At 38.3% G+C, this 26,424-nt stretch overlaps 1 protein-coding gene across 1 annotated transcript; it reads left to right on the forward strand.

Moving 5' to 3' along the window:
- Positions 1–23,841: 23,841 nt before the first annotated feature.
- On the forward strand, positions 23,842–25,665 carry LOC147642129 (uncharacterized; the record flags this gene model as incomplete). The annotated part of the gene is made up of 1 exon (XM_086802276.1): positions 23,842–25,665. A coding segment is annotated over one exon (1,752 nt), but the record flags the coding sequence as incomplete, so codon positions are not given.
- Positions 25,666–26,424: the final 759 nt, after the last annotated feature.

The following is a 26,424-nucleotide window of genomic DNA, read 5'->3' on the forward strand; positions in this document are numbered from 1 at the left end:
AATCCTCCTTATGTGAAGAAATTATTAGAGGAATATGTGGATGTGTTTCTAGATGATTTATTGGGAATAACTCCCTCCTAGACCTCTTGAACATGCTAAAGAACTGATTCGTGGAGATATAATTCATGTGAAGGATTTAGCGTACAAGAGTATACTAAATTGAAAAGGAAAATCGATGATCTTTTGTAAAAAGGATTTATTAGACCTAGTCTATCACCATGGGGAGCCCATGTTCTCGTTTAAAAGAAGAAGGAAGAAACATTCAGATATATTCCATGGAGGATTGAATATCCTGATGGTTAGGATATCACTTATAATAAGATGCGGAGAGAGTGATTTTTATACAATGTGGGTTTATAGTCCTTCCCTTTGGATTGACTAGCTCCCGTAACATTTCTGTGCCTTATGAACAATGTGTATCATGAATTCTTAGGTGATTTCATCCTAATGCTTAAATATGATATCTCGGTGAGATTAAGATATTAGTAGATAAGAATTAAAGATGAGGACATCTTTAAGACTGCTTTTCAAACAAGGTATGGGCATTATGAGTTTATAGTCCTTCCTTTTGGATTGACTAGCCCCCATAACATTTATGTGACTCATGAACAAGGTGTATAATGAATTAATTCAAATATTTTCATATGATGTATTTATCTAATCAAAGGATCATATTCAAGAACATGAGATTTATCAAAGGAGAGCTCTTCAGAAATTGATAGACCATAATTATATGCAAAAATGTCCAAATGTTTCTTTGCAAAAGATTGGATTATTTATCTTGGATGGAATCCATATTGGCCCAGAGAAGATAAGGGAAACCATAGAATGTCTGATTCCCAAATGAGTCCGATATATGAGAAATTTTCTTGGATTAGCTACGTGTGAGAAAAGACATATTTGAGATTTCTCCAAGATAGTTGGATATTTGACTGTCTTGACAAAGAAGGGTGCAAAGTTTGAATAGTCACATGTGATGCAAGTTGAAATAAAACATGCTATGTACTTTCACAATATGGGAGAGTAGTAGCTAACGAGTCTCAAAAAAAATAGAGATCATGACTTACAAGCCATGGTGCATACACTTAATCATTGGAGAAACTTCCTATTGGGTATTAAATTTAAACTAAGGATTGATCATCGAAGTGTGAAGTATCTTTTAACCCAAATTAGAGATCATGACTTACAAGCCATGGTGCATACACTTAATCATTGGAGAAACTTCCTTTGGGTATTAAATTTAAACTAAGGATTGATCATCGAAGTGTGAAGTATCTTTTAACACAATATGGGAGAGTAGTAGCTTACGAGTCTCAAAAAAATTAGAGATCATGACTTACAAGCCATGGTGCATACACTTAATCATTGGAGAAACTTCCTTTTGGGTATTAAATTTAAACTAAGGATTGATCATCGAAGTGTGAAGTATCTTTTTACCCACCAACAATAACCAAAGAAGTGGATGGAACTCTTATGTGAGTATCATTTTGATATCAAATACCTCACATGAAAAGAGATATTGATCTCTTTACACAATGATATATCCATAATTAGATCTAAATTTTCATATTAGAAATACTATAAGGACAAATTCTTTTTTTGATACCATCAATTGACTTCAAGATTGGATGAGCTTTTAGCAAAGAACTCTGTGATTTGTGATTGGAGTCTATACTTCAGAAATAGATTTTGTGTTGTTCTAGACATACTTGAACTTAACAGAAGTATCCTCAAGGATTTTTTTTGATGTGTGCCTTACTCTCGACATGTCACGGAATCAACAAAACCTATACATGATTGTCATGATGCATGCCTTACTCATGTCATATAGATTTTGTGTTGTTCTAGACATACTTGAACTTAAAAGAAGTATCCTCAAGGATTTTTTTTGATGTGTGCCTTACTCTCGACATGTAGGAATCAACAAAACCTATACATGATTGTCATGATGCATGCCTTACTCATGTCATATAGACTTTGTGTTGTTCTAGACATACTTGAACTTAAAAGAAGCATCCTCAAGGATTTTTTTTGACGTGTGCCTTACTCTCGACATGTAGGAATCAACAAAACCTATACATGATTGTCATGATGCATGCCTTACTCATGTCATATAGGATTCATCATTTTTTTGGTCACGACTTGAAAGAGATGTTGTAAATCATTTAAGAGAGTGCCTCTTTTTCTAAAGAGTCAAATCCAAACAAAGAAGAGTTTCTAGGGAAATGGAACCTTTGAATGTTCCAAATAGGAAGTGGGAGGCCATTTCTATGGATCTCATCTCACTAAGTTGAGTTGGATATAACACACTTCATGTTAGTGAATGTGCTATAAGAGATTTTGTAAATCATGCAAGAGAGTGCCTCTTTTTCTAAAGAGTCAAAGTGGAACAAAGGAGTTCTTGGGGGGAAAGGAAACCTTTAAATGCTCTAAGTCTGAAGTGGGATCCATTTTCATGCATTTCATCATCACTAAGTTTCCCACTATTGGAGGTGGATATGACACACTTTTTGTGATAGAGTGAATACGCTCACTAAGATAGCACATTTATTTTTTTTAATGAAAAATATAGATGAAGCCATGGAAGTAGCCAAACTGTTTGGGAAAGAAATATTCCAACCCCTTGGTTTACCCAAAAACATAGTGTTAGATAGAGATTCCATATTTACTTTTTCAATTAACATTTGAAAACCACCATTGGAACATATCTTAGAATAAGCACTTCCTTTTATCCTCAGATTGTCAGTGGATAAACTGAGAGAGTTAAGCACATTCTTGAGGGTATGCTTAGAATGTATATGAATGAGAAGCCGACTAATTGGATTTGATTTTTAGCATTGGTTTCAATACAGTTCACGGTATGCTTCTACCAAAATGTCTCCATTTGAAGCCACATATGTCTCCATTTAAAGCCACATATGTCTCCATTTAAAGCCATATGTGGACAATATTGTTGTATAGCAGCCAACTTTTCTGGCGCAACCAATAGAGTGGAATTATCCAGAAAAAGGTTAGAAGAGATAAAGATAATCAAAACTCATATGAAGAAAGCACAAAATGCCTATTATGATAAAAACCACTCCCCTAGAGAGTTTGGTCAAGGTGGTCTATAAGGCAAGCAATTTAAATTTAGGATGAGACAAGAGATTAACACATAGAAATGCTGGGCCATTCTCAGGGTAATGAGGAGATATGGAAGACTCTTACACCCCATATTCCATGTGAGCTTGTTGAAAAATTATGTTATTAACCTAGTCATGTGTTGCAAGACATGCATAGACTTTAGGAAGATGGGACTATATCTACTAAGCATGATAATATTGTAGCTAGGAGAGAAAGAAAGCTTAGAAATACAATAATATAAGAAGTATTAGTAAGTGAGAGTTCTACCCCATGGAAGATACCACATGGGAAGATGTAAATAACTTTAATCAAAGTAGCCATCATTTTCTTTGAGGACACAACCCTTTCAAGGAGGGGCAGATCTAAGGCCTCATTTTATCGCATAAATAAAGTGTCATCCACTTTGTTGCTTTTTGGACTATGTTGGCCACCTCCTCCTTAGGTTTGGTGTCCTCCTTGAGCCTTGTGCTCTGTTTTTTTGTGATATGGGAATGGTTGATAGGATATAACCTCCTCAACAAAAACTTTTAATCAAACACCTCCGTGAGTTTCCTCCTCTTGGTTCTCTCCTAACCAACATGAACATGCCTACCTCCTTCAAAATGAGTTCCACTACCACCCTATATGAGTTCCACTACCACTACCACCCTATATGAAGTGAAGCCTAAAAAAGGGATAATCCACCCATGTGAGTCACCATCACCACTTAACCTTCACTTTTACACACCTCTTAAACCTTAGAAAGATCTTTTCCTTCATTAGGTGAAATATGGACTCTCATTTTTTCCCCTTAACGATTTCCACACCTCCTCTCTCTGGAAAAATGGGCTCATAAGTGAATTTTTTGCAAATCAAATCAAAAGTTGGAGGAGATTGCACATTAGGAATCTACCCATTGAGACCTTTCCAATGATATATAGCATGATGGAAAATTTTGATTATTGAAGAAGTCCCCGAATTGGTGATGACATGGCACATGCCATGTTATCACCAATTTGGGGACTTTGTGCCATGCCATGCCATCACCAATTTGGGGACTTATTTAATAATCAAAATTTTCCATCATGCTATATATCATGGGAAAGGTCTCGATGAGTAGATTCCAAATGTGCAATCTCCACCAACTTTTGATTTGATTTGCAAAAAATTCACCATGAGCCCATTTTTCTAGAGAGAGGAGGTGTGGAAATCCTTAAGGGGCAAAAATGAGAGTCCATATTTTTCCTAATGCATGAATTAAATTTAGAGTAACCCTTTTAACCTATAATATGATGTTTTGCACACATATCTTGAGAGGACCACATCTCACTCATCTTGGATCTCTGAATTAGAATTCCATCTAGCCTACCTTTTTTCTCTATAGACTCAATAACAATTTTGGTTCTTATTTGAGTCCAAAATATTATTTCAAATAAATATTTAGGCCTCTTTTACACATTTGACCCAAAATCCATATAATAGGCTCCCACTTATGGGAGGGAGAGAAGAGACCGGTAGGTTGCCCACCACCGAACTTAGTGTCGCCACACCATTTCTCTCCTCAATGGTAATGGTTCATCTCCACCCACCTTCTCCACCTTCAGGTTGGGAGAAGGAGAGAGGGAAGAGGGTGGGAGAGGGAGGAGGAGAGAGGGATGGAGAGCGAAAGGGATGAGGTTGATAAAGTGTGGGAGACAATGGAAAATGATGGCAAGAAATTGATACTATTGAGAGCATCATTAGGTGTGTTATGTAAAAGGTAGAGGATAAGGTTAATAAGTGGACCACATCATTCCTTATCTTGGCAAGCAAGGTCATCCTTGTTAAAAAATTCCTTTGGCCAACATCATTTTTCTCTTAATATGCTATTGGTGTCCCTTAAATAGACAACTAGATTGCTTTGGAGAAGGTAATGAGTGCAATTATTTGGATCAACGACCATGCAAAAAATTAACTTGAACATTTACTACTTGTCCAAAGAGTTAATGTGAATCATCGACATTCATGCCATGGCAGATAAACCAGGAGCAAAGGGGATCACTTAAGCAGTTCACAATTAAGAAGAGGCTTGTGCTAAGATTCTCCTTATTAATCTTTATTAAAACTTATGATCCCATTCAAGTTCTGGAAGGGCCCCTCTAAAATTTCCCTCATGTGTGGAGAGATTCAAATTGGAACTAAATAGGACTCCATATAATTTTTGGCCTGCAAATCATGCTAGATGGATTAGATGTCAAATGGATGAGAAGCTTAGAAAAAAAAAGGCATTTATTACTAGAATGATTTATGGGGTTGTATAGGCTTAGAGATCAGGTAACCACTCTACCTCTACCCCAAATATTGTCATGGAGATGAAGGTCATGACATTCTTCCAAGAGCTCAACTCCCCCTTGGGAAGCCGGTTCTATCAATTCTCTCACATGAGCATTGTCTCACCATTGCATTTTATTCGTCGTTATGCCAATTAAGCTCGTATTGTTTTTCCAAGAGCTTCACTCCTCCTTGGAAATTGGTTTCACTTCTCTTCTATGAACATTGTCACACCACCATGTTTGCGATGCTACAGGTCCTCATCCCTCCTCTCACACATCACATACACCCTCATGAAAATCTCACTAGCATGCAATTAAGAAGAATTTCTAAGAGTGATAAGATGTGCATTTAAAGTGTATGTATGTCTCCAATCATTGAGTACGTCTAGTTTCTAACTAGCATTTGGTGTTAGCTCCTCATCTTACACTTGGCTATCCAATATCAACATTGTGGGAGGAAAGGACTAAAGGGAGTGGGAAATTTACAAGATAATTAAGGAGTCTCTCTCTCTCTCTCTCTCTCTCTCTTTGCATGTTCATTCTCATCATTTTTAGGGGAATGAGATGGTACAAGGACTAAAGGGAGGCATTATTTTTAGGGGAATGAGGTGGTACAAGAAGGGGGAAATTGACAAGATAAGCAATGAGGTTCTCTCTCTCTCTCTCTCTCTCTCTCTCTCTCTCTCTCTCTCTCTCTCTTTGTGTGTGTGTTCATTCTCATCCTTATGGTCAAGGGGAGGTGGTTGTGTTAAAGTGAATCCCCTCCTCTTCATAGCAGAGATACTAGTAGGATACTCAATATGTTTACTAGAAAATTCATATACCAAAGATGCTAATAGTTTTTACAAATGAGTATATATTTTGTGGTATAAGACCAGGACACCCAAAGGGTAATATAGTGAGAGCTAATATACAATATTCACGGGGGTCGTAAGGTTCTAATAACCACCCTAGGGTTTTAAGGCAATCAAAACTTTGTTGTAACTTTGCAAGGGAGAAGACAATGGGTTTGGCATGTGGAATTCAAGCATTTCCTTGCTATTATAAAAATTTATGGAATTTTGTAACACCCTATGCTAGGAACAAAATTTGACTATTGGGTGTAGGCGTTAAGAGTACATGGTTATGTACGCTTAATGCCTACACTTAATAGTCCTATGTAAGAGTACATGGTTATGTAATTAGAGAGATGTACCACTGGATAAGTGTACATGGTTAGTGTTAAGAGAGTACGTGTTGTGTAATTAGAGTACATGGCTATGTAATTAGAGAGATGTACCACTGAATAAGTGTACATGGTTAGTGTTAAGAGAGTACGTGGTTGTGTAATTAGAGTACATGGCTATGTAATTAGAGAGATATACTATTGGTGGATAAGAGTACATGGCTATGTAATTTGAGACATATATGTTAGCAAGGAAAACTCTTATTTTCAAATCATCTATGGCGTAGCCACACTTTGTATGTTTGTACATACACTTGTCAATCAAAGGTAGATAATAGCATTTGACCAAGAAACATGCCTTTGGCAGTAATTAATCGAACTACACCGATATTCATGTGACCCCTATAGAACCCCTTCATTTTTAAAGTTAGTTTTCATTGGTTCCAATTAATGTGACCCCTATAGAAGCCCTTCATTGGTTCCCATTATTGTGACCCCTGTAGAACCCCTTCATTTGGAATATTGGGTGTGTAAAGAGTTATGCGAGTTATTGTGCTGATTTGATATCGCATTCTCTTAGCATGCTAAAGGATGAGATATTGGTGGTGTACTCTTATGATTTGATATCACATTCTCTTAGCATGCTAAAGGATGAGATATTGGTGGTGTACTCTTATGATAATGATTTTATTTAACATCAAGTTTATGAATAAAGACACAAGCTGATTATTGTTTAGATTAAATGAAAATTTCAAACTAGCAAGAATCTCCATTCTATTTCATTGTTCATCGGCCATGGCTATTGAAGAGTTTCCTTCACTACTAGACAACGATTGCATCTTTACACTTGGTGATTAAGCCAACCAAGCAGGGCTGAAATTTGAAGGCCGACCCCAACCTTCAATTAGAAGGTTAAATTTTACTTTGATTTTAGCCAGCCTTCAAAATCACATAAATATGCATATCTATATAAAAAAACATTCGGTTTGATGACCTTCTACTTGGCAACCCAATTTTAGAAGAGGCCTTCTTTAGAAGGCTTGGAGGTCACAATAATGATCTCTACACATTGAAGTATAGGATGTATGAAATCTCAAATGTTTGAAAATTGAGCGGATTGAAATAGCACTTGGAAAGAAAAGAGATGGTAAGGACCCAAAGAGCTAGCCGCGAACGAGGCAAAGGACAAAGGAAACGAAAAAGATCTGGTGGACACTGGGCAGCTTTCGCTTGGATATGTCTTGCTTTTCTCACCATACAATGTATTTCAACCAATGGGCGAACTCCACTTGTCCAATGACCACCCTTGCTGCATTCCCATCGGTATGGCCGACCCCATGCTACGATTTTGTCTCGAGCCCTGGATTGTGACTTCAGTTTGTGAGTACCTTCCTACACCATGATAACTCCATGCATGACCTACCCCAGGACTCCTCCTGGATGTGATGCCCTTTAGGCTTTTGGTATAGATGCCTCTTCACCTTGTCAATTCTCTAGAACATTATTGAATGCATCCCATATCTTCACCTTGTCACTTCTCTAGATCATTATTGAATGCATCCCATATCATCACCTTCATGTGATGCTTCATTACACCTACCATGAGCATGCCCTCAGTGCTGGCAAGAAGGCCACAGTAGGCTACTATTTTGAAAATTTCTTTTAATTTTACACATAATTATATATTTTTTAAAGGTCAGCCTACTTTATGGCCTTCAAATGGAAGGTCAGGGTAGGCCTTCAAATTGAAGCCTTGCCTTTTGGTATAACTTCTCGAGATTTCTCTTCACCTTGTCAATTCTCTAGATCATTATTGAATGCATCCCATATCATCATCACCTTCATGTGATGCCTTCATTACACCTACTGTGAGCATGCCCTCAGTGTTGGCATGGACATGGCCCATGTGTAATTTAACTTGATATGTGGGGCTCCCACATATGGAAAAGATCCATCGAGCTACTCTATATTCCATATTCTCAATGATCTTTTCTCAAAGTACACATAAATGACAAACATGTTCCATAAGCAAGATTCTTTAGATAAAGACATGATAAATAATATAGGTCATTATAGTTCCATTCTCTATTAAAATTAAGTATGAACATATTCAACTAAGTGCTCACAAATAATCTCATGTGGTGAGAGTGATCATCTTTAGAAGATATGATGCTTTTTTCATAAGATGCATAGAATCAAAGACAATGAAGTGTGTAAGAGTATGTGTGCATGAGAGAGAGAGAGAGAGAGAGATTCAATGAGCTTATTCCAATCTCATTTACATGGCATGTAAATGATGTTGCTTGTGAGCTCTAATTTAGTATATATTTTTTTACTTTTTACAGATCAAGTCCATGTGATCAATTTTGAAGCAATTTTGTTAAAATTTAGCATGGCTCACCTGGTCTAGCTTGTACACACAGATGCCTTCATTATGTTCAATGGAAGGCATCTAGTAAAGATGATGCAATGGTGGACTACTATGATAAGTACTCTAAAAAAATTCAATACAATAGTAATAAGAATCATAATATAAAGTAATATTTTAAAAACATGTAATATGGCGTTGTTGAATTACAATGAACCATGATCTACACTAAGAGTGCAAAAGATTAGGTTATATATATGGTTGTATCTTATCCTCACACTTTGTTGTCAATTCCATATTGGTCGTCATTGTGGTTGAATGGGCAGCCGAGTGGCCACCATAGTGTGAGACCTTGGAAACCTTTGTGTTCCACTACCAAAACTTATAAAAGGTCTCAAAACTACATAGAAGGCCCTAAAACCTTCGGAATAGCTTAGAAAGTGAAAGTAAATCTTCTAAAAATATGTGGAGTTGGTTGCAAAACTAAGTCAATCAATCATTCATGTGCATTTACTATTGCTAGGCCTTCAAGATTAAATTATGCATATGAAACAAAGTGGTCACTTGAGACCACGGTAGCGATATTACCTTGGAAACCTCTATTCACGTAAAACTAATCAAAAGCCGCAAAACTAGCTAGGAGGCCCTAAAACTCCAAAGTAGCTGAGAAAGTCAATGAAACTCTTGTCAAAATTTGTAGAGTTCATTGCAAAACTAGGTCATCTAACCATTTGGTGCTCCTAGGCTTTGATATTCAAATTGTGTATATGAAATGTAGACACTAGAGACCCATGTTAAAAATGTGATATTTTCCTATTGCTTCGTCAATGCAATACATCAAATTGTGTGTATGAAATGTAGACACTAGAGACCCATGCTATAAATGTGATATTTCCCTATTCCTTTGTCAGTGGAATACATCCAACCATTTGGTGCTACTAGGATTTGATATTCAAATTGTGTATATGAAATGCAGACACTAGAGACACATGTTGTTAAAAATTTGATATTTCCCTATTCATTTGTCAATGTAATACATCTAATCATTTGGTGTTACTAGGCTTTGATATTCAAATTTTGAAGGCGAGCGGCTTCTCTCTTTACTCTTATTGTCTTTGTCTGCTCTTTCTCTCTCTATTATCACACCTATGAGATGTTGAGCACTAGTAGACCCCATGGGCCACTATCATTGCAACTCCTTTACAAGGACACCATATTATGATCTAAAGCTTCCATTATATTCCAAAGAAAATTTACAAGACCACAACATTACCTAACAAACACTTACGAGTATACATCATCAACACACATAAGCAAGCACATTATAACAAGAAATCAAGAAGACAAGATATTAAAAGAAGAAGAAATCTTTATACTTGAGAAATGATAAAATTTTCCATTTTTACATGATCAAAAGTTCATTATATATAAGAGGTCTTTGCTCGACTTCCCAAGTTAAGGGGGTGCCCAATTCCTATCTCTACCCATACATACAAGTTTTGTGGTTGTGGGTGGCTTCAATACATCGATGGCCCATGTCCTATACATGATGTGAATACAATTGAGGCTAGAGGTAGGGATTTCAAGTTTACAAAAAGGAATTAACAAAAAGGAACGTCGAATACCTTTTGGGCCGAGACAGTTAACACCATAGTGTAGAACATGAGTTACACAGGGGCAGTGAAGGCAATGATAGCTTAAGACTAATATTTTGGTAAGAAACCTTCAATTACATATTTTAAAACATGTGGTTGTGATTGGTTATGCATGTTCTAGACTCATACAGAACCAATAAGTGGAATTCCAAAAGTAGGAAGCGGTCGACTTTATAACCCAGAGGCAAAGAAGATAATTCACAACTATGATGTGGCGTTCATGGAACATCCTCATCAAGTGGAGGGACTATGTTCACATTACTTTCTTTCAATGTAGAAGGAAGGTAATGTGATGTGGTGTTCATGATGGAACTATGAGAAATATGTTCACATTACCCTCTTTCAATGTAGAAGGAAGGTAATGTGATGTGGTGTTCATGATGGAACTATGAGAAATATGTGCTACTATTGTAAACCTAAAAACAGAGAATAAAACAGCATATATGTGTAGACAATAGAATGTAGATGATCAAGAACCTAAATATGAGTGAAGGTATAGCACAAGGGAGGCTCGTGAGTGCCGATATGTACACATCAAGGCCAAAATCAGAGATAAAAGTGATGCGGGCTGAGGCACTTATTATATAGGTCCTCATGTGTTGGTCGACTAGGTCCTACATGCCGACCTGGATAAAAAATCCATAAAATGCTAAAAAGGCACCTAAAAATGGTGCAAAAATAGTAGATAAAATATGTAGTGCAGGGCCTTATAAATGGGCTAGATAAAAGCATGTAGGGAGTCCATTTGAGGAGGATGAACAATATTTCCAATACCTCCCCTTCAGTGTGAGATGGGCGGACCAACGCCGACATGCTAAAGTAAGAACTCCAAAGAAGCACGAGGGAGAGATTTGGTGAAGAGGTCTACAAGGTTGTCCTTGATAGAATGACACACCAAGTGAAGAAGACCAAGTTTGATCTAGTCTTGAACAAAATGATAATGCACTTTGATATGTTTGGATCAACCATGAATCACTGGGTTCTGTGCCAAAGCAATAGCACTCCAGGAGTCCAAGAAAATTGTGACAAGATAATCTTGTGCATAGCATAAATGTTCCAGAATCCGATGAATCCATAAAGCTTTAGTCATTAGAGAGAAGGTAGGACATATACTCAGCCTTAGTAGATGATGTAACCAACAATCCTCTATTTCAAAGACTTCCAAGAAGCCATTCTAGATCCAAGCAAAAATAATATCTAGAAGTAGATCTTTGAGAATCAACACAACCAGGCCAATCAGCATCCGTAAAGCCCACCAAATTAGAACCACTGGAATAAGTGACACCATAACTAGATGTGCCACAAAGATACTAAAGAACCTACAAAGCAACTTGCTAATGGCACTGTCAAGTTGCAGAGGAGAATTGATTAAGAATACTCAAGGCATAAGAGATATTTGATCAATTGTTGTTGAGGTAGAGCAATGAACCAACCGGCTGTTTTGGTACCCATTAGAATCGACCAAAGGAGAATCATCTTCCTTAAGCTTGGAACTAGGATCCAAGGGACAAGAGAGCAGATCCATGGGACAAGAGAGCAGAGTACAATCTGCTAAACCATAAAGAGAATCAAATTTGCACACATACTTCTCTTGAGAATTGAAAAATGCAATCATTGTACTGCCATACTTTAAGACTAAGAAAGTAATCAAGTAATCCAAGATCAGTCATCTCAAACTATTGTGAAAGCTGAGACTGAACATGAGTGACCAATTGAGAAGCAGATCTTGTAAATAAGGATGAGATCATCCACATATAGCATAGTAATATAAATATCATCATCAGAGAGAAAGACATAAAGGTTTAAATCTGAATAAGCTCTCTCAAAAATCCAAGTGAAATCAAGAAGGCATCAATCTTCTGATACCAAGCATGGGGTGCCTGTTTGAGACCATATAAAGCCTTTCGCAAAATAAACATGATCTATGTGTCCTTGAATCTCAGATCCTAGAGGTTTCTCTACGTATACTTCCTCCTTTAAATCTCCATTTAGAAAGGAAGATTTAACATATATCTAAAAAATAGGCCATCCAAAATGAGAAGTCCCAAGGCTAAAACAATCCTAATGGTGGTATACCTGGCTATAGGTATAAATGTCTCGTCAAAGTCCTCGCCAACTTTTTGAGCATAAACAAGAAACAAGGCGAGCTTTGTACTTATCCAAAGTACCATTCTATTTCGCTCGATAGAAGACATCTCTACATCCATAGCTTTCACCACACTGTTACAAAGCAAGGGCCTCCTTGAGAGCCACATGCTCATCAATATCTTGTAAGTTACTCATAAGAGAATAATTCACAGTGTATGACCAGAAGAAGCAAGTTAAGAAGATCTCCGAGGTCCAGAAGATGGAGTAGATACCTAAGAATGCAACTCACTATGAGAAAGGTCAAAGTATTGTAGTAATTTTTGGACCCATGGGGGTGGACTAAACCTCCTCTCAAAAATGAAAGAAGAAGAAGACTATAGAAATGGATGCATCCAGGACAACAGTGGATGAAGAATAAGTAGGAAAATGTGGAGAAGATAATGGTGAGGCTATAGATACTGATGGAGAAGATACTGGTGAGGCTATAGATACTGATGGAGAAGATATAGGAGGCAAGCCATCTCTATGTAAGGGGTTGGACACAACAGATACAGGGGCTAAAACAATGGGTATAACGGAGAAGATATAGGAGGCAAGCCAACTCTATGTAAGGGGTTGGACACAACAGATACAGGGGCTAAAACAATGGGTATAACGGAGAAGATATAGGAGGCAAGCCAACTCTATGTAAGGGGTTGGACACAACAGATACAGGGGCTAAAACAATGGGTATAACGGGCTGAATGGGTATAACGGATTGAATTAACACTGGAATCACTACGCAAGAAGAAGCTCGTTGTGGTAGATGAGAAAAATCTCCAATATTGGTTAGAAATGGGTCCAAAATTTCCTCAAAAGAATACATGGAAGAAGGATCAAGTCCAAATAATGTTTTCTCAAGCGGAGTATCTTAAGATATAATAATATCCTCCACATCCGGATCCCAAAATCGATATCCTTCGGATATCGAGCAATAGCTTTTGAAAATCATCCTCTTGGACTTAGGAACAAGAGTAGTTTGTTCTTATCTGGGACATGAATAAAAGCAACACAACCAAAGACATGAAAATGTGATACAGATGGCTTATGTCCAAAAAATGCCTTCTCTAGTGTCAACCCATCAATTGCATTTGTGAGTGAGAGGATTATGAGATAAACAAAAGTAGCCACCACAGCTTCTCCCACAACCGAGAGTGTCTTTCTACCTTTGACCTCAACCACCTCATCATAAAAATAAACTCCAAGTCCCTTCTGATCAGCCATGTGAATCAAAAACAAGTTCTTTGAAAGCTGAGACACATGTAAAACTTCATGGAGATAGTAGAGGAACCAAGAGAAACATTACCAATACCAAGAATAGGTAAGGAAGAGTCATCTTCAATGCTAATTGAAGAAGAAAGCGGCCTGGTAATCCTCCAAAATATGAGAATGTTTGGTCATATGGGTGGAAGCACCGCTATCACTAACCCTCTCAACCTCTATGGGTGTGTCACTAACCTCTGTGGAAGAACTTATATCACAGAGGAAGTTATATCTGTGAGCATGAGGAAAGTATTATGTGGAGAGGTAGGAGGAGAATCTATAACTGCCATGTATGCCACTTTGGCATTTCCCTTGTCCTTCACCTTTTCCTTGCCTTTGTTCTTCTCATAATCCTTGTCAAAATCCTGAGAGTTATCTATGGCTTCCCAAGAACTATTACATAGAGCAAAACATTGTTCCTTCGTATGGTTTGATTTGCCCATAAAAAGAACACTCGAAGGTTTTGTTACCTTTGGCCTCTGTAGCATCCTTCTTGCTCTTACCTTAGGCAGCTATGTTCGTGTTGTTATTGTTGTTGTTGACTCCTTGTTCTCCTTTGTTCTTGCCCTTATCTTGGGCAACAAAAGCAGAAGCAAAAGTAAATATGATCTTTGAACGAATCAAAAGAGGGAGGCAATTTACCAAGGAGCTTGTGGATTGCGTTATTGATTGCGCTCCCATATTCTTCAAGTTACCTCTTGATGCAAGAAAAGTCCCCAATCTTATCAGTGATATTTTCAAATTCACTGATGGAAATCTTCACCTCTAGCTTGGCAATCTTCACGTAAAAAACAACAGCAAACCTCCTCTGAATCTCAAGCCACATCGATTGGGCATTACTCCTTGGTAGAAATAAATTGTGCTTATATGGTAGGAGTCATGCGATGAATGATTCTGAGGTATGCACGAGCATTGAAAACTCCTTGAAAAGCTGGATCCACCAAGGTAGGTGGCAAAACTTATGTCCAAACACCAGCACTTTCAAGAAGCAACTAGTTATAAAAGGACCAAGTATGATAATTGGTGGTTGTAAGCTTCATGGAATCACTGATTTGGGGAGGAGTCTAGGATGGAACATGAGATAAAGAAGGGGAGAGGTTATGTGGGAGGGGAGAAATTGTCAGAATACGCAGTGGAAGACTAATGCAGGTAGGAGACGCATCACCATCGAGCTCCGTGAACACCCCCAAACGACACTGCAGCATCCCTCCACCGGGCTCCCATCTCCTGGTGAGCTGCCTCCCAAAACACACGCCCGAGGAGATAACTATGACAAGGTGCCACTCTAGCCTATATATGGCTCTTTAACTTCCCATGCTTCCACTTATGGGATAATCCAAGGCACCTTCTAGACATAGATCACAAGCTCGAAATCGCCAACCTTCCAACAACAGAAACAAGAGAAGAAGAAGGGGTTGCAGGAAAGGATGGGCAACCATCAAAGGGGTGGAGGGAGAGGGTAACGATAAAGTGGCAGCCTGAAAAGTAGGGGATAGGATTCTTGAGGGAAGAGAAAAGAAGTCCCTAGTAGTTAGATTATTAATCTCTTGAAGCCATATCTTCCAAATACAGAATCCTCCTCTTTAAATAAGGCTAGAAGCAACCAAACCTCCTCTAAAATTGAGCACACTTATTATGAGGATGAAGAAGAAGAAGGAATACAGGGTGGGAGGTTGGGAAAAAACCAGAAGGGGAGAAAAGAAATGATTCTCTACGGTTTAATGGCACCATAGATGCTAAAAACATAGCTTGATTGAAGAAAATACACCACTAAGAAAACACAACTTTCTAATAAAAAATGCAGCTCTTAGATTTGAAAACGCAAGTCTTTATGTGCTGAAATCTTTAAACAACAAGTTCATGAAGGAAAATGCAGTCCCTAGAGAAATTCTAGGCTCTGATACCATGTGAGAAATATGTACTATTGCTTTAAATATGAAAATAGAGAACAAAACAACATATATGTGTAGACAGTAGACTACAGATGATCAAGAACCTGAATATGAATGAAGGTACATCACGAGGGAGGCCCATGAGTGCTGGTATGTACAAGTCAGGGCTAAAATCAAAGATAAAAGTGATGTGGGATGAGGCACTTATTATATAGGTCCTCATGTGCTAGTCAGCCTATGTCCTATAGGCTGAGCTAGACAAAAAATCCATAAAATGCTAAAAATTACTAAAAGAGCACCCAAAAATGGTGCAAAAATAGTAGATAAAATATGCATTGTAGGGCCTTATAAATGGGCCGGATATAAGTGTGCAGGGAGTTCATCCTGGGGATGAACAATATTTCTAATAGGAAGAGCCTCGTCAGGTGGAGGGGCTATGTAAACATTACCCCCCTTCAATGAAAAGTAACTTAGAAGATACATCCACCATCAGCAGTGGGTCATTAGATGATGAAGAAGAAGCATGTAGCACTGCAAAAGGGGCCATAACCTAAATGGTTTGAAAGTAGATGGGAAAGCTTCTCTTGTAATCACAAAGGAACCATGATCTATTCATAGATCCAAGATAACCATGATCTATTCATAGATCCAAGATAATAGAGGAGTAGCTTTGTTGACATCAATATGGCCTTGATGGGCTAAGATAATGAAAGTGTTGGAGCCAGTCAGTTTGGAAGAAGCATTATTAGATCCAAATTAGAGTGATGGGGCATGCAATCAGCGTATGAGAAACCACACTTGGTACCTCAACCGTTCACAAAATAGAAGGTTAAGCACCAAGTGGGTTTGGAAGGCTAAGTACATGTATGATGGTACATTAGACAAGGCAAGACTTGTGGCAAAGGGTTTTGCACACAGGTTGAAGTGTTAGACTTTTAGGAGACATTTTCCCCCAAAACTAGATTGACCACTTTCCACTTTTCATGTACTAGACTTTGGCCGCTCATGGGGTAAGGCTAGTAATCCAAATGGATGTGAAGTTAGCATTTTTATGAATGGTCATTATAAGGAGGAGGTTAATGGGTGTAACCACCTGGTTTATTCAAAAAACAAAGTGTGAACTCTAGAAGGCATTGTATGAGTTGAAACAGGTCCCTTGGGGATGGTATTAGTGGATATATATATTTTTAATAAATATCGACGGAGAAGTTATATATATTTTTTAATAAGTATCAACGAAGAAGGATATATATCGACGGAGAAGTTATATATATTTTTTAATAAGTATCAACGAAGAAGGATAGGTACATGGTCATCATCCTATATGCCGACAACCTATCAAGTAAAACTCATGTATCACTTTGATGTCCAATTTATTACCCTCATGTTTGTCTTACAATTTAGGTGCACATGTTAAAATCCCTGCATGCCGCATCTAATTCAAAAGGCAAGTCTTGTATCTTTTCCCACATGAGCCATCTCACTCCATTTGAAACATACACAAATAAAAACCACCATTCTTCCACTTCTCTAGTTAAATATACCCAAACCCAATGGCCCCCTATCCTGATTCCATTTGTTGTGGGACAATCCATGAATTATGCATAGTCACCACACTGTGCCACCTTTTTCATCCACTCCTCCATCTCTAAACCAATTGTGTTCCTTATTATTTATTAACGAGAATGATCTGACCTTAGCCCTAATCTCCATGCACTTTGATCTCTTACATCCATATCACATCAAGACCTCCTTTCTTGTCCTATGTCTAGCCTTGCATTTAGTTCCTCATTCCCCAAGCTCTGAGCAGGAAGATGGAGATCCCCTTGAAATTTCATGAAATCAACACTATTGGAGGTGTGTCTTCTTCTCTTTTACCAATAGGAGTACCATTTTTCCCATAGACAATCAATCTCCTTAGAGTCACAAAGTGGTCCTCATTTGATACTGGAAGGTTTCCCTCCTCTTCCATACTAATCTTCATTTCTATTTCACTTAACAGTATTTGAATAATAAACAAGTATTTCACTTAACAGTATTTGAATAATAAACAAGTATTTCACTTAACAGTATTTGAATAATAAACAAGTCTTGTAAACTCAACCCTATTTCTATGGAAGAGGAGGAAGGTTTCCCTCCTCTTCCATACTAATCTTCATTTCTATTTCACTTAACAACCTTTGAATAATAAACAAGTCTTGTAAACTCAACCCTATTGGAGTAAACAATTTCCTCTTGTATCTTCTTGAGGGTTTTCTACACATTTCCTCTCATCTTCACTCGCCCATGGGTTTTGCACGAGCACACATGAATAGCCCGTTCTTGATGCTAGTAGAAGAGTGTCAACAAACAACCCTCTGGGACACCAAGCTACTCGTGTTGGCTCATAACCCTAACCCTGTAAGTCTTAGGCCCTCTTTGTGTAAGATAAGATTTTGACCACAACAAGTGTACTTGTGAGAATGCATTTTAATTTTCAATTTTGAGACTGAATAGCTCTATGCATGCTCTTATTCTTTGCAAAAGAGCTATGCAATCTCTTATTTTGAGTGAAAAAGCAAGGCTTGGCCTAAAATCTGAAGTTAGAGAGCAAGGAAGCTTGATTATGGGAAGGGAAAGGACTACGAATATGGAGGAGGAATAATTTTGGAGAGAAAGAGAAGATAGCATGAGGATGCGGTGCTAGGTAGGAGAGTGTTAGGATGCGGTGCTAGGTAGGAGAGTGTCATTATGAGAATTCATGTAAAGCGTGATAATTTTGAGAGAGATAGAGAAGATAGGATGAGGCTATGGTGCTAGGTAGAAGAGTGTAAATTGCATGAGGATGTGGTAGGTAGGAGAGTGTGATTAAGAGATCTTTATTAAAATCCATGGTAAAGATGCACACACCTAATGAGACAAAGCTATGGTAGATCAATGATCTCCATTGTTGTATAGCAGTAGAGAGAGAGAGAGAGAGAGAGAGAGAGAGAGAGCTCTGAAGAGATACAATGATTGCACAACTCAATGATTAGAGATGTGATTGATGTATAACCTTCACCAAGCACAATACTTTTTGTAGGCTGGAAGCCTTCTCTTCTAACCCAAAACAATCGCACACAAACACAAAGGATGCCATGTGGTGGCACACACATCCAATCCACTCATAAGAATGGGTTAACATGCACAAAGATAAAAACACCTTTTATAAGTGGTGTTCACACACATACACATAAAGCTCTGAAATATCCAACAACCCCCCTTCAGAGTGAAGATGGAGATGCTTTTGGATGGCCTTCAATAGTCCCTGTACTTCAACACTAGCAAAGGAACAAGACATGTTCCCCACTTTAGACTTGAAGGCTAGTAAAAGCATGAGACAACTTACATCAGCTTACCAAAACAGCCCCCTAGACCTAAACAGGGAGAAATAGGAAATGATGGAGATTCTTATGAAACAAGGCATTACAAACATATAAGAAAGAAAAAAAACACACATGGGGATTATTTTAATTCAGATTTGGGAGACATCTTGGGCAGAGAACCCTCAAGGGGTTCACCTAAAAATATGTAAGTCTACTATGTGGGTTCAAAAGAAGGGCTTTTTAAATTCAAGATTTTGGAAAAAATTTACAAAAATCTATTTACATAAGGAGGTTTTAACTAGCACTTTGACAAAAACCCGTGCGTTTGTAAAGAAAAAGGGGGTCATAAGACAAATTGTTTTCATATGCTCCTCTTAAAGTCACATGCTCAGCTTTTTGCAAAATGCTATGTAATTGTTTTCATATGCTCCTCTTAAAGTCACATGCTGAGCTTTTTGCAAAATGCTATGTAATTGTTGGAAAGATAATCTGGGTTTCATGGCTTGGGATGGTGGGGAGAGGGTAGCTGGTAACTCCATGCTATCCTTGGGGTTATGATGGACTCATAAGTTTAATCCCCCCTTAGCTTCACTTGATACAGATGTGGCAAAGATTCTCAACAACAAAGCTATTAGATATCTGGCTTGTTGCTGGGACAGGGATCTGGCTAGGTGGGAAGAGGTGAAACTCTTATCTGTGGAGTTTCAATTAACCAGTAGAGAGAGAGAGATTTGATGACTCAAGTGATGGAGATGTTGCATAGTGAATTATGTTCAACAGCCCTACTGATACTTCAGTCTGGATCAAGGATTGGACTTGGATTAATGGTGTCAAACTGAAGGAGGGCAAAACTAGGGATATTTATGCATTAATGAGAAAGGGGGATGCCAATGTTCTGTATTGCAACAAAATATGGAATGTAAAGTGGAGTGCCTCTAGCTAGAAAAAGAGATGGCACTTGATCTGGAATTGCCAAGTCCCTAGGAAATTTCAAGTTTTCTCGTGGAAGGTTAGCATGTGGGCATTACCTATTGGATGTAAACTGCAAAAAAGGAACATGGCTAATGGCATTTGTCCTAGATGCATGTCTTCAATAGAAAGAGCATGTGTTCTGGGAATGTCCAACCCTAAGGAGCACCTGGTGCAAAATGACTAAGTGGATAGAGAGGGGTCTGAATATGCAAACCTTTTGGGAGGACTGGTTACTTAGGAAGTGGACAGCCAATGAGATGAGCTCAGTGGGTTGGTGTTTAATATTATCAAAACTTGCATCTTATGGGAAATCTGGCCTAGTAGGAATGAAATTGTGTTTTTGAGGGCTACATGTACAAGATTGCAGGATACTGAGCTGATGTATATATGTGTATGCATGTGCTGGTCTGTATGTAATGTAAATAAAAATAGATTTCGAGAATTGGATTTGTTGATTTAAAGCGTGGAGAGGAATAGGCCTTGAATGTTTCCTTGATTTTGGCTAAGCTTCATGCATACTAGGGTTCTCTCCCTAATGATGGATTGTTGGCTGCAGAGCTGAGGTGTTGGATTGAGAAGAAAAGGCCTCCAAGATTTGGTCCTAAATCTCAGAGATGGTACTGCAAGAAAAAACAAACAGATCACACATTTGTTGCCTTTATTGAGAACTCGGTTGGCACTAGACCTACTGTTAAGGTTTGGTCTAAGCATGGGGGGATGTTAGAAAAACAGTCCCCCCAGGGCTGTACTATTGAGGCCATGATGGAGGCTTGCTTATTGCTAGGGTATCAGATTTCGTGGGAACAGTCTTGTTTCTTGTGTGAGGATGAAAGATGGGAATTTTTATGTAAAATTTTGAATGAGGTTAAAAAAGATTAGATAGTAGTCTCTAGGTGTGGTGTATGCTAGATTTGGAATAGTTAATATAAATAAATATTATTGGTCCAAAAAAAAGAAAAAGAAAAAAGAAAAAAGAAAAAAGAAAAAGGGAGTCATTTTATTAAGTCAAAATTCATAAAAGGGTATTTTTTAATACTCTTTGAATGCACATTATATGTAGGTATTTTTAAGAGTTCACTCTCCCCAAGAGAGAACCCTAACACAAACAAAAAACACACATAGATTTGGACCTGTTTACACACCTCCTACCTGAGTAACCTCCAGTGGGCGACCTGGGGGTGGTTCAGGCTGCCATGCAGACTTACACCCCGAACAGGTCAACAATTGGGCGCCATTTACTTAACAAGAAATTAATCACACGTAAGGAGCTGTTCACACGAGACTCTGAGTCACCCACTTGGCCAACTGTGTATAGTTCACGCCAACTGTGGATTTCTTTGGGGTGGTCCACTAGTGGTATTCACGACTTCATGTGGAACCAGTGTTCGAAAAAAACCCGGGTACAGTGTAGTTTGCACCTTCAGTTTTCAAATTTTAATTTCTTATTCTACGAATGAAGGTATTCAAAACCTTCAAAAAAAATTTACAAAAGGTTTGATAACTTTTAATAAAAAAAGGAATAATCAAAATACTTTTCAAATTATAAGAGTCAACGGTACTTCACCTTTATTGGTTGAAATAAAAATTTTTTATATATCATATTTTTACATTATATATAATTATAAAAATTAATATAAATAAAAAAATAAACGTTATGTAAACGTTTTAAAACGTTTATTTTAATCGTTAGATTCTTAACGTTTAAAAAATTAACGTTTATATTTTAAACTATAAATGATGGAGTTATTTATCCTCTTATCGCTCACTCTCGTCCACTCACGCATCCTGTCACAGCAGGGTCTGGCCAAGCTGAAGCGCGGCCGCCAAAGTGGCTGCTGCATCTGTAGTAGCTCTGCTCCTCAGCCTTGCCTTCAGCCCTCTTCTAACCAGTAGTAAGGAGGCGCACGCCTCTTCCAGCCTTGATCGCCATCTCTTCTTGTTGCCAGCCGCCAAGCTGTCCAAGCAGGACGAAAGCCTCCCGATTCCTCACCCTCGCGAGCTAGACGGTCGTCCACTCACGCATCCTCAGTGCTCACCCTCGCGAGCTAGACGGTTAGACCGCTTCCTGACTCCTGAGGCGCTCACGCTGTGGAAACAAAATGATGGTGCGACAGACAGAGGTGAGCACTGAGTCGTGACTGAATTATTGTTACAATGTTATATATATATATATATATATTATGTTTCGAACACTTAAACCTCCGAGGCTCCGACGCAGCGAGCGGCGACAGTAACGGTTAACCATATGCTTGATCAGAGCTTCTGTCTGTGTGTGTTTTTTTGTCCGCTTGCCACCAGACGTCGACCCATTATCCATATCGTGGGCTGCTCTGCGCCGTCGAGTCTTCCTCCGGCGGCAATGGGCTGGCGACAATGGGCTGGCGGCAGTGGGCTGGCGACAATGGGCTGGCGGCAGTGGGCTGGCAATGGGCTGATGCGGTAATGGGCTGGCGATGGGCTGGCGGCAATGGGCTGGCGGCAGTGGGCCACTGGGCTGATGCAGTAATGGGCTGGCAATGGGCTGGCGGCAATGGGCTGGCAATGGGCTGGCGCAGTGGGTGATGCGGTAATGGGCTGGCGGCAATGGGCTGGCGAATGGGCGCATTGGGCTGGCGAATGGGCTGGCGGCAATGGGCTGGCCGCTGGCGCCACAGTCTATAACCATGGGGTTCGTCGGCTTGGGGGGAGCTTTACAGCGCTGCAGAATGTAAATCTTTCATTAGTTTTCATAAACGTTTGCAATTGGCATTGGTGTTGATCACAATATAAACGATAGAACACCCACTTGATGGGGACTCTAGAGAGAGAGAGAGAGAGAGAGAGAGAGAGAGAGAGAGAGAATTGATAACAGACGATTGAGAGGGAGAAGGATTCAAATTTCACATCAGTCAAATAACATGCTATTATCTATAGGTTGTGCAGGGTTGATATAAGTTGTGGCTCGGGTACGAAGTTCGAACACTTCACAAAACATTGATTGGCATCAAACTTTGCAGGATTAAGGTCAGGGTAAATTTTGTTTTAGCTTGCCTCTCTCCATCTCTTTTCTGGCTTGCATCTCTTCTCTATGTCTCTCATTCACAACTACTCAACATCTTTTTTCTTTTCATTTTTAGATATGTTGAGGCATACAACTTGACATGACTTGCTATTTCTTGGTAAAACATTAATTTACAAGGAACATATTATCATAATAACACATTTCAAATATTTCAGATGGCTTTTGTGCAATCCACACTACTCGGATTTGGAGGATTTAGTAAAGAAGTTATTGTGGATAAGAAGAAAAAAGGTAAAAGGTCAAGTAAAGAAATTGACGAAGAAATTATTGCTAATGATTTTACTATAAGCAGCGAAGAGATTGATGAAAAAGAGGCTACGCGTAGAAAAAGAGCTAGGTTATCGTGGTGTGAAAATTGGAGAAGTGAATTTCATTGGCTGGAATTTGATAGAGAGAAAGCACGCATGTATTGTAAGGTTTGCATGGAGGATCCTAATTGCAAAAGTGAGTTTGCAACAATAGGTGCACAAAACATACAGCATAGTGCCCTAAGTACACATGCACGCTCTCGCACACATAGGTTATCATTGATTCGTTCTATGAGTCAAGAGGAAGTCTTGAAGTAGGATTGAGCAAACAAAATGAAACACATGACGAAGAGATTACCAATCTATTTCGTACTGCCTATTTTCTTGCTAAAAATGATATCCCATTAAACAAGTTTGTGCCAACGTTAGAGTTTCTGCGAGAATGCAAAACTCCCAATGTACCCGAACATATGTACAACAATGATAAGAGTTGTGCAACTTTTGTTCAATATATTGGTAAAGCATTGTCACATAATATAGTAGAACGATTAAAAAATTCTCCTTGTTTTGGGATCATGATAGATGAATCAACAGATATATCTATCGATGAGCACATGATAGTATATGCATCTTATCTAGAGAATCATTGTCCACGTACATCTTTTTTTGGACTTGTAGATGTTATTGGGGATCGTACTGCCGAGGGCTTGTATAATTCTTTAATAACATTGATCTTAGAAAATGGATTGGACTTAAGAAAGTTGGTTGGATTTGGATCTGATGGTGCATCCGTAATGATAGGAAAGAGATCTGGGGTGTCTACTAGATTAAAGGAGTCTTGTCCTTTCATGACATCTATGCATTGTGTGGCTCATCGCACAAATCTTTGTGCATCTAAAAGCATAGAAAAGTTTCCATTTGCAAAAGCTATTGATTCCACAGTTAATGAAGTCGCAACTCTTTTTAGAAAGAGTGTCATCCGCAAAGAGAAATTAAAAGAATTACAAGAAGAATTTGAATGCTCAATAATTCAATTGGATAAAATTCATTCAATTAGATGGTTGAGTAGATCAATGGTTTTAGCAAAGTTTTGTGACTCACTAGAGCCTCTTCTTGAGTTCTTTGAGAGTGAGAATCTCGTAGTCTTTAGCAAATTGTCTTCTCTAGAACTCATTTATGCATTACATTTCTTAGCAGATCTATATCAACATTTGACAAAGTTAAGTAAAATATTTCAAAAGTCATATGTTGATATTACTAGTATTCCTGGCATTGTGAGTGCTGAGATTTGTGCATTGGAAATAGAGTTTGTGTCAGAACCGGATATTGACATGAATGCAAGAAAGGAAGATACAAGGGGTTTTCCTATTATTCCTGATTATGGACCAGAGAAGGGTTTTCTCCATGGTTTACGATCTTCAATAAAAGGTGACCATTTTCGTAGCAAAAAGATATCTCGCTCTTCTGATGGCTCTGATATTGAATTGGTTATTAGCTTTCAAAAAGCATTCACATTAAGTGTTATTAAAGATTTGAAAGAGAGATTTGTGGATAACTCTACCTTGGCTTGTTTTAAAATACTCTCTCCATCTTGCTATCCTCCTGGAAAGCTATTTAAGAATTTTGGAGCTGATGAATTAGACAGGTTGATATCATTTTATGGAGAAAGCAAACTTGCAAATGGTGAGTTAATGGAGAAATTTGTAGATCCAATATCTCTTCGAAGAGAATACCTTACATTCAAGATTCAAGCCACTAATGATTGGAAAGGGTGGAATTTGCGGGACACTTGGTCTTACATAAGTAACAATATCACTCTACAAGAAAAGTATGAAGGGTTGCTAAAGCTAGCGCAAGTTGCATTAGTCCAATGCTCCAGTACTGCAATTTGTGAGCGTGGCTTTAGTATACAGAATATTATCAAATCAAAGTTGAGGAATAGATTGACGACAAAGAGTACAACTTCCTTAATGCGAGTATCCATCGAAGGTCCTCCAATGTCAGAGTTCGACTTTAGCTCAGCAATAGAGCTTTGGAGGCTTGATGCCATTACGACAAGACATGCTTTTACAAATGAAGACTAAAAGGTATTTCTAAAAACTCTAGAGATTAAATACATTATTAATGCCTTCATAGCAAAGTACTAACGTATAATACAATCTTCTTTTCATTAGGAGATGGAGGAGCATGAAAGATTTGGGAGCTTGTGAGTAAAAAAATTTCAACTAGTCTTAGCTGCTTTTAGGACGCAATGCAATATTTGTAGTGCATTTATGCACAAGCATGGATGATATTCTTGTGAAAGCAAAATTCTATTTTCTTTAATGATAAATATCATTTTACTCATGAATTTGGCAATCAACAATTTAGTAAATTCTATTGATGTGACCAATCATTTTGTTGCGAGAGTGTTTTAAAGTCGTTTTTAAGTACATTCTCTTGATACTCGAGTTATTTTGTCGCAAGAGTTTTTTAAAGTGTAAAATTCTGAATAAAACTTATAAAACCTTCAAGAATTTTAGAGAAAAATTTTTACACTTGGCAATATAAGAACTTACTTTTGATTTTTCAGATTAAAGGTATAAAAAGATATAGGATTTTGGTTTTTTTCGAACACTGTGTGGAACTGGGCAGTTACATCTACCACCACCTTTGTGAGCTGGCTATAGGCGGTGAGCTCTGGTCTGCTGCGTGCTCCCCTTCGTTTTGTTTTGGCTTTTCTTTGTGCTTTTCTTTCTCTCTCTGGTTTGCTGTGTGCTCTTACACACCAGCCCGCCGACTAGCTTCCCCTTTGTTTTTTTCTTGGTTCTCTCTACGCTTTTGTGTCTCCCCAGGGTCTTCTCTGTGCTCCTTCACACCAGCCCGACCAGCATCACTACAAAGCCTTGTCAGCCTATGACTGCCTCTCCCTATTC

The sequence above is a fragment of the Cibotium barometz genome, chromosome 1 (assembly GCF_041138505.1).
Source record: "Cibotium barometz isolate CiBa-2024 chromosome 1, ASM4113850v1, whole genome shotgun sequence".
NCBI lineage: Eukaryota > Viridiplantae > Streptophyta > Polypodiopsida > Cyatheales > Cibotiaceae > Cibotium > Cibotium barometz.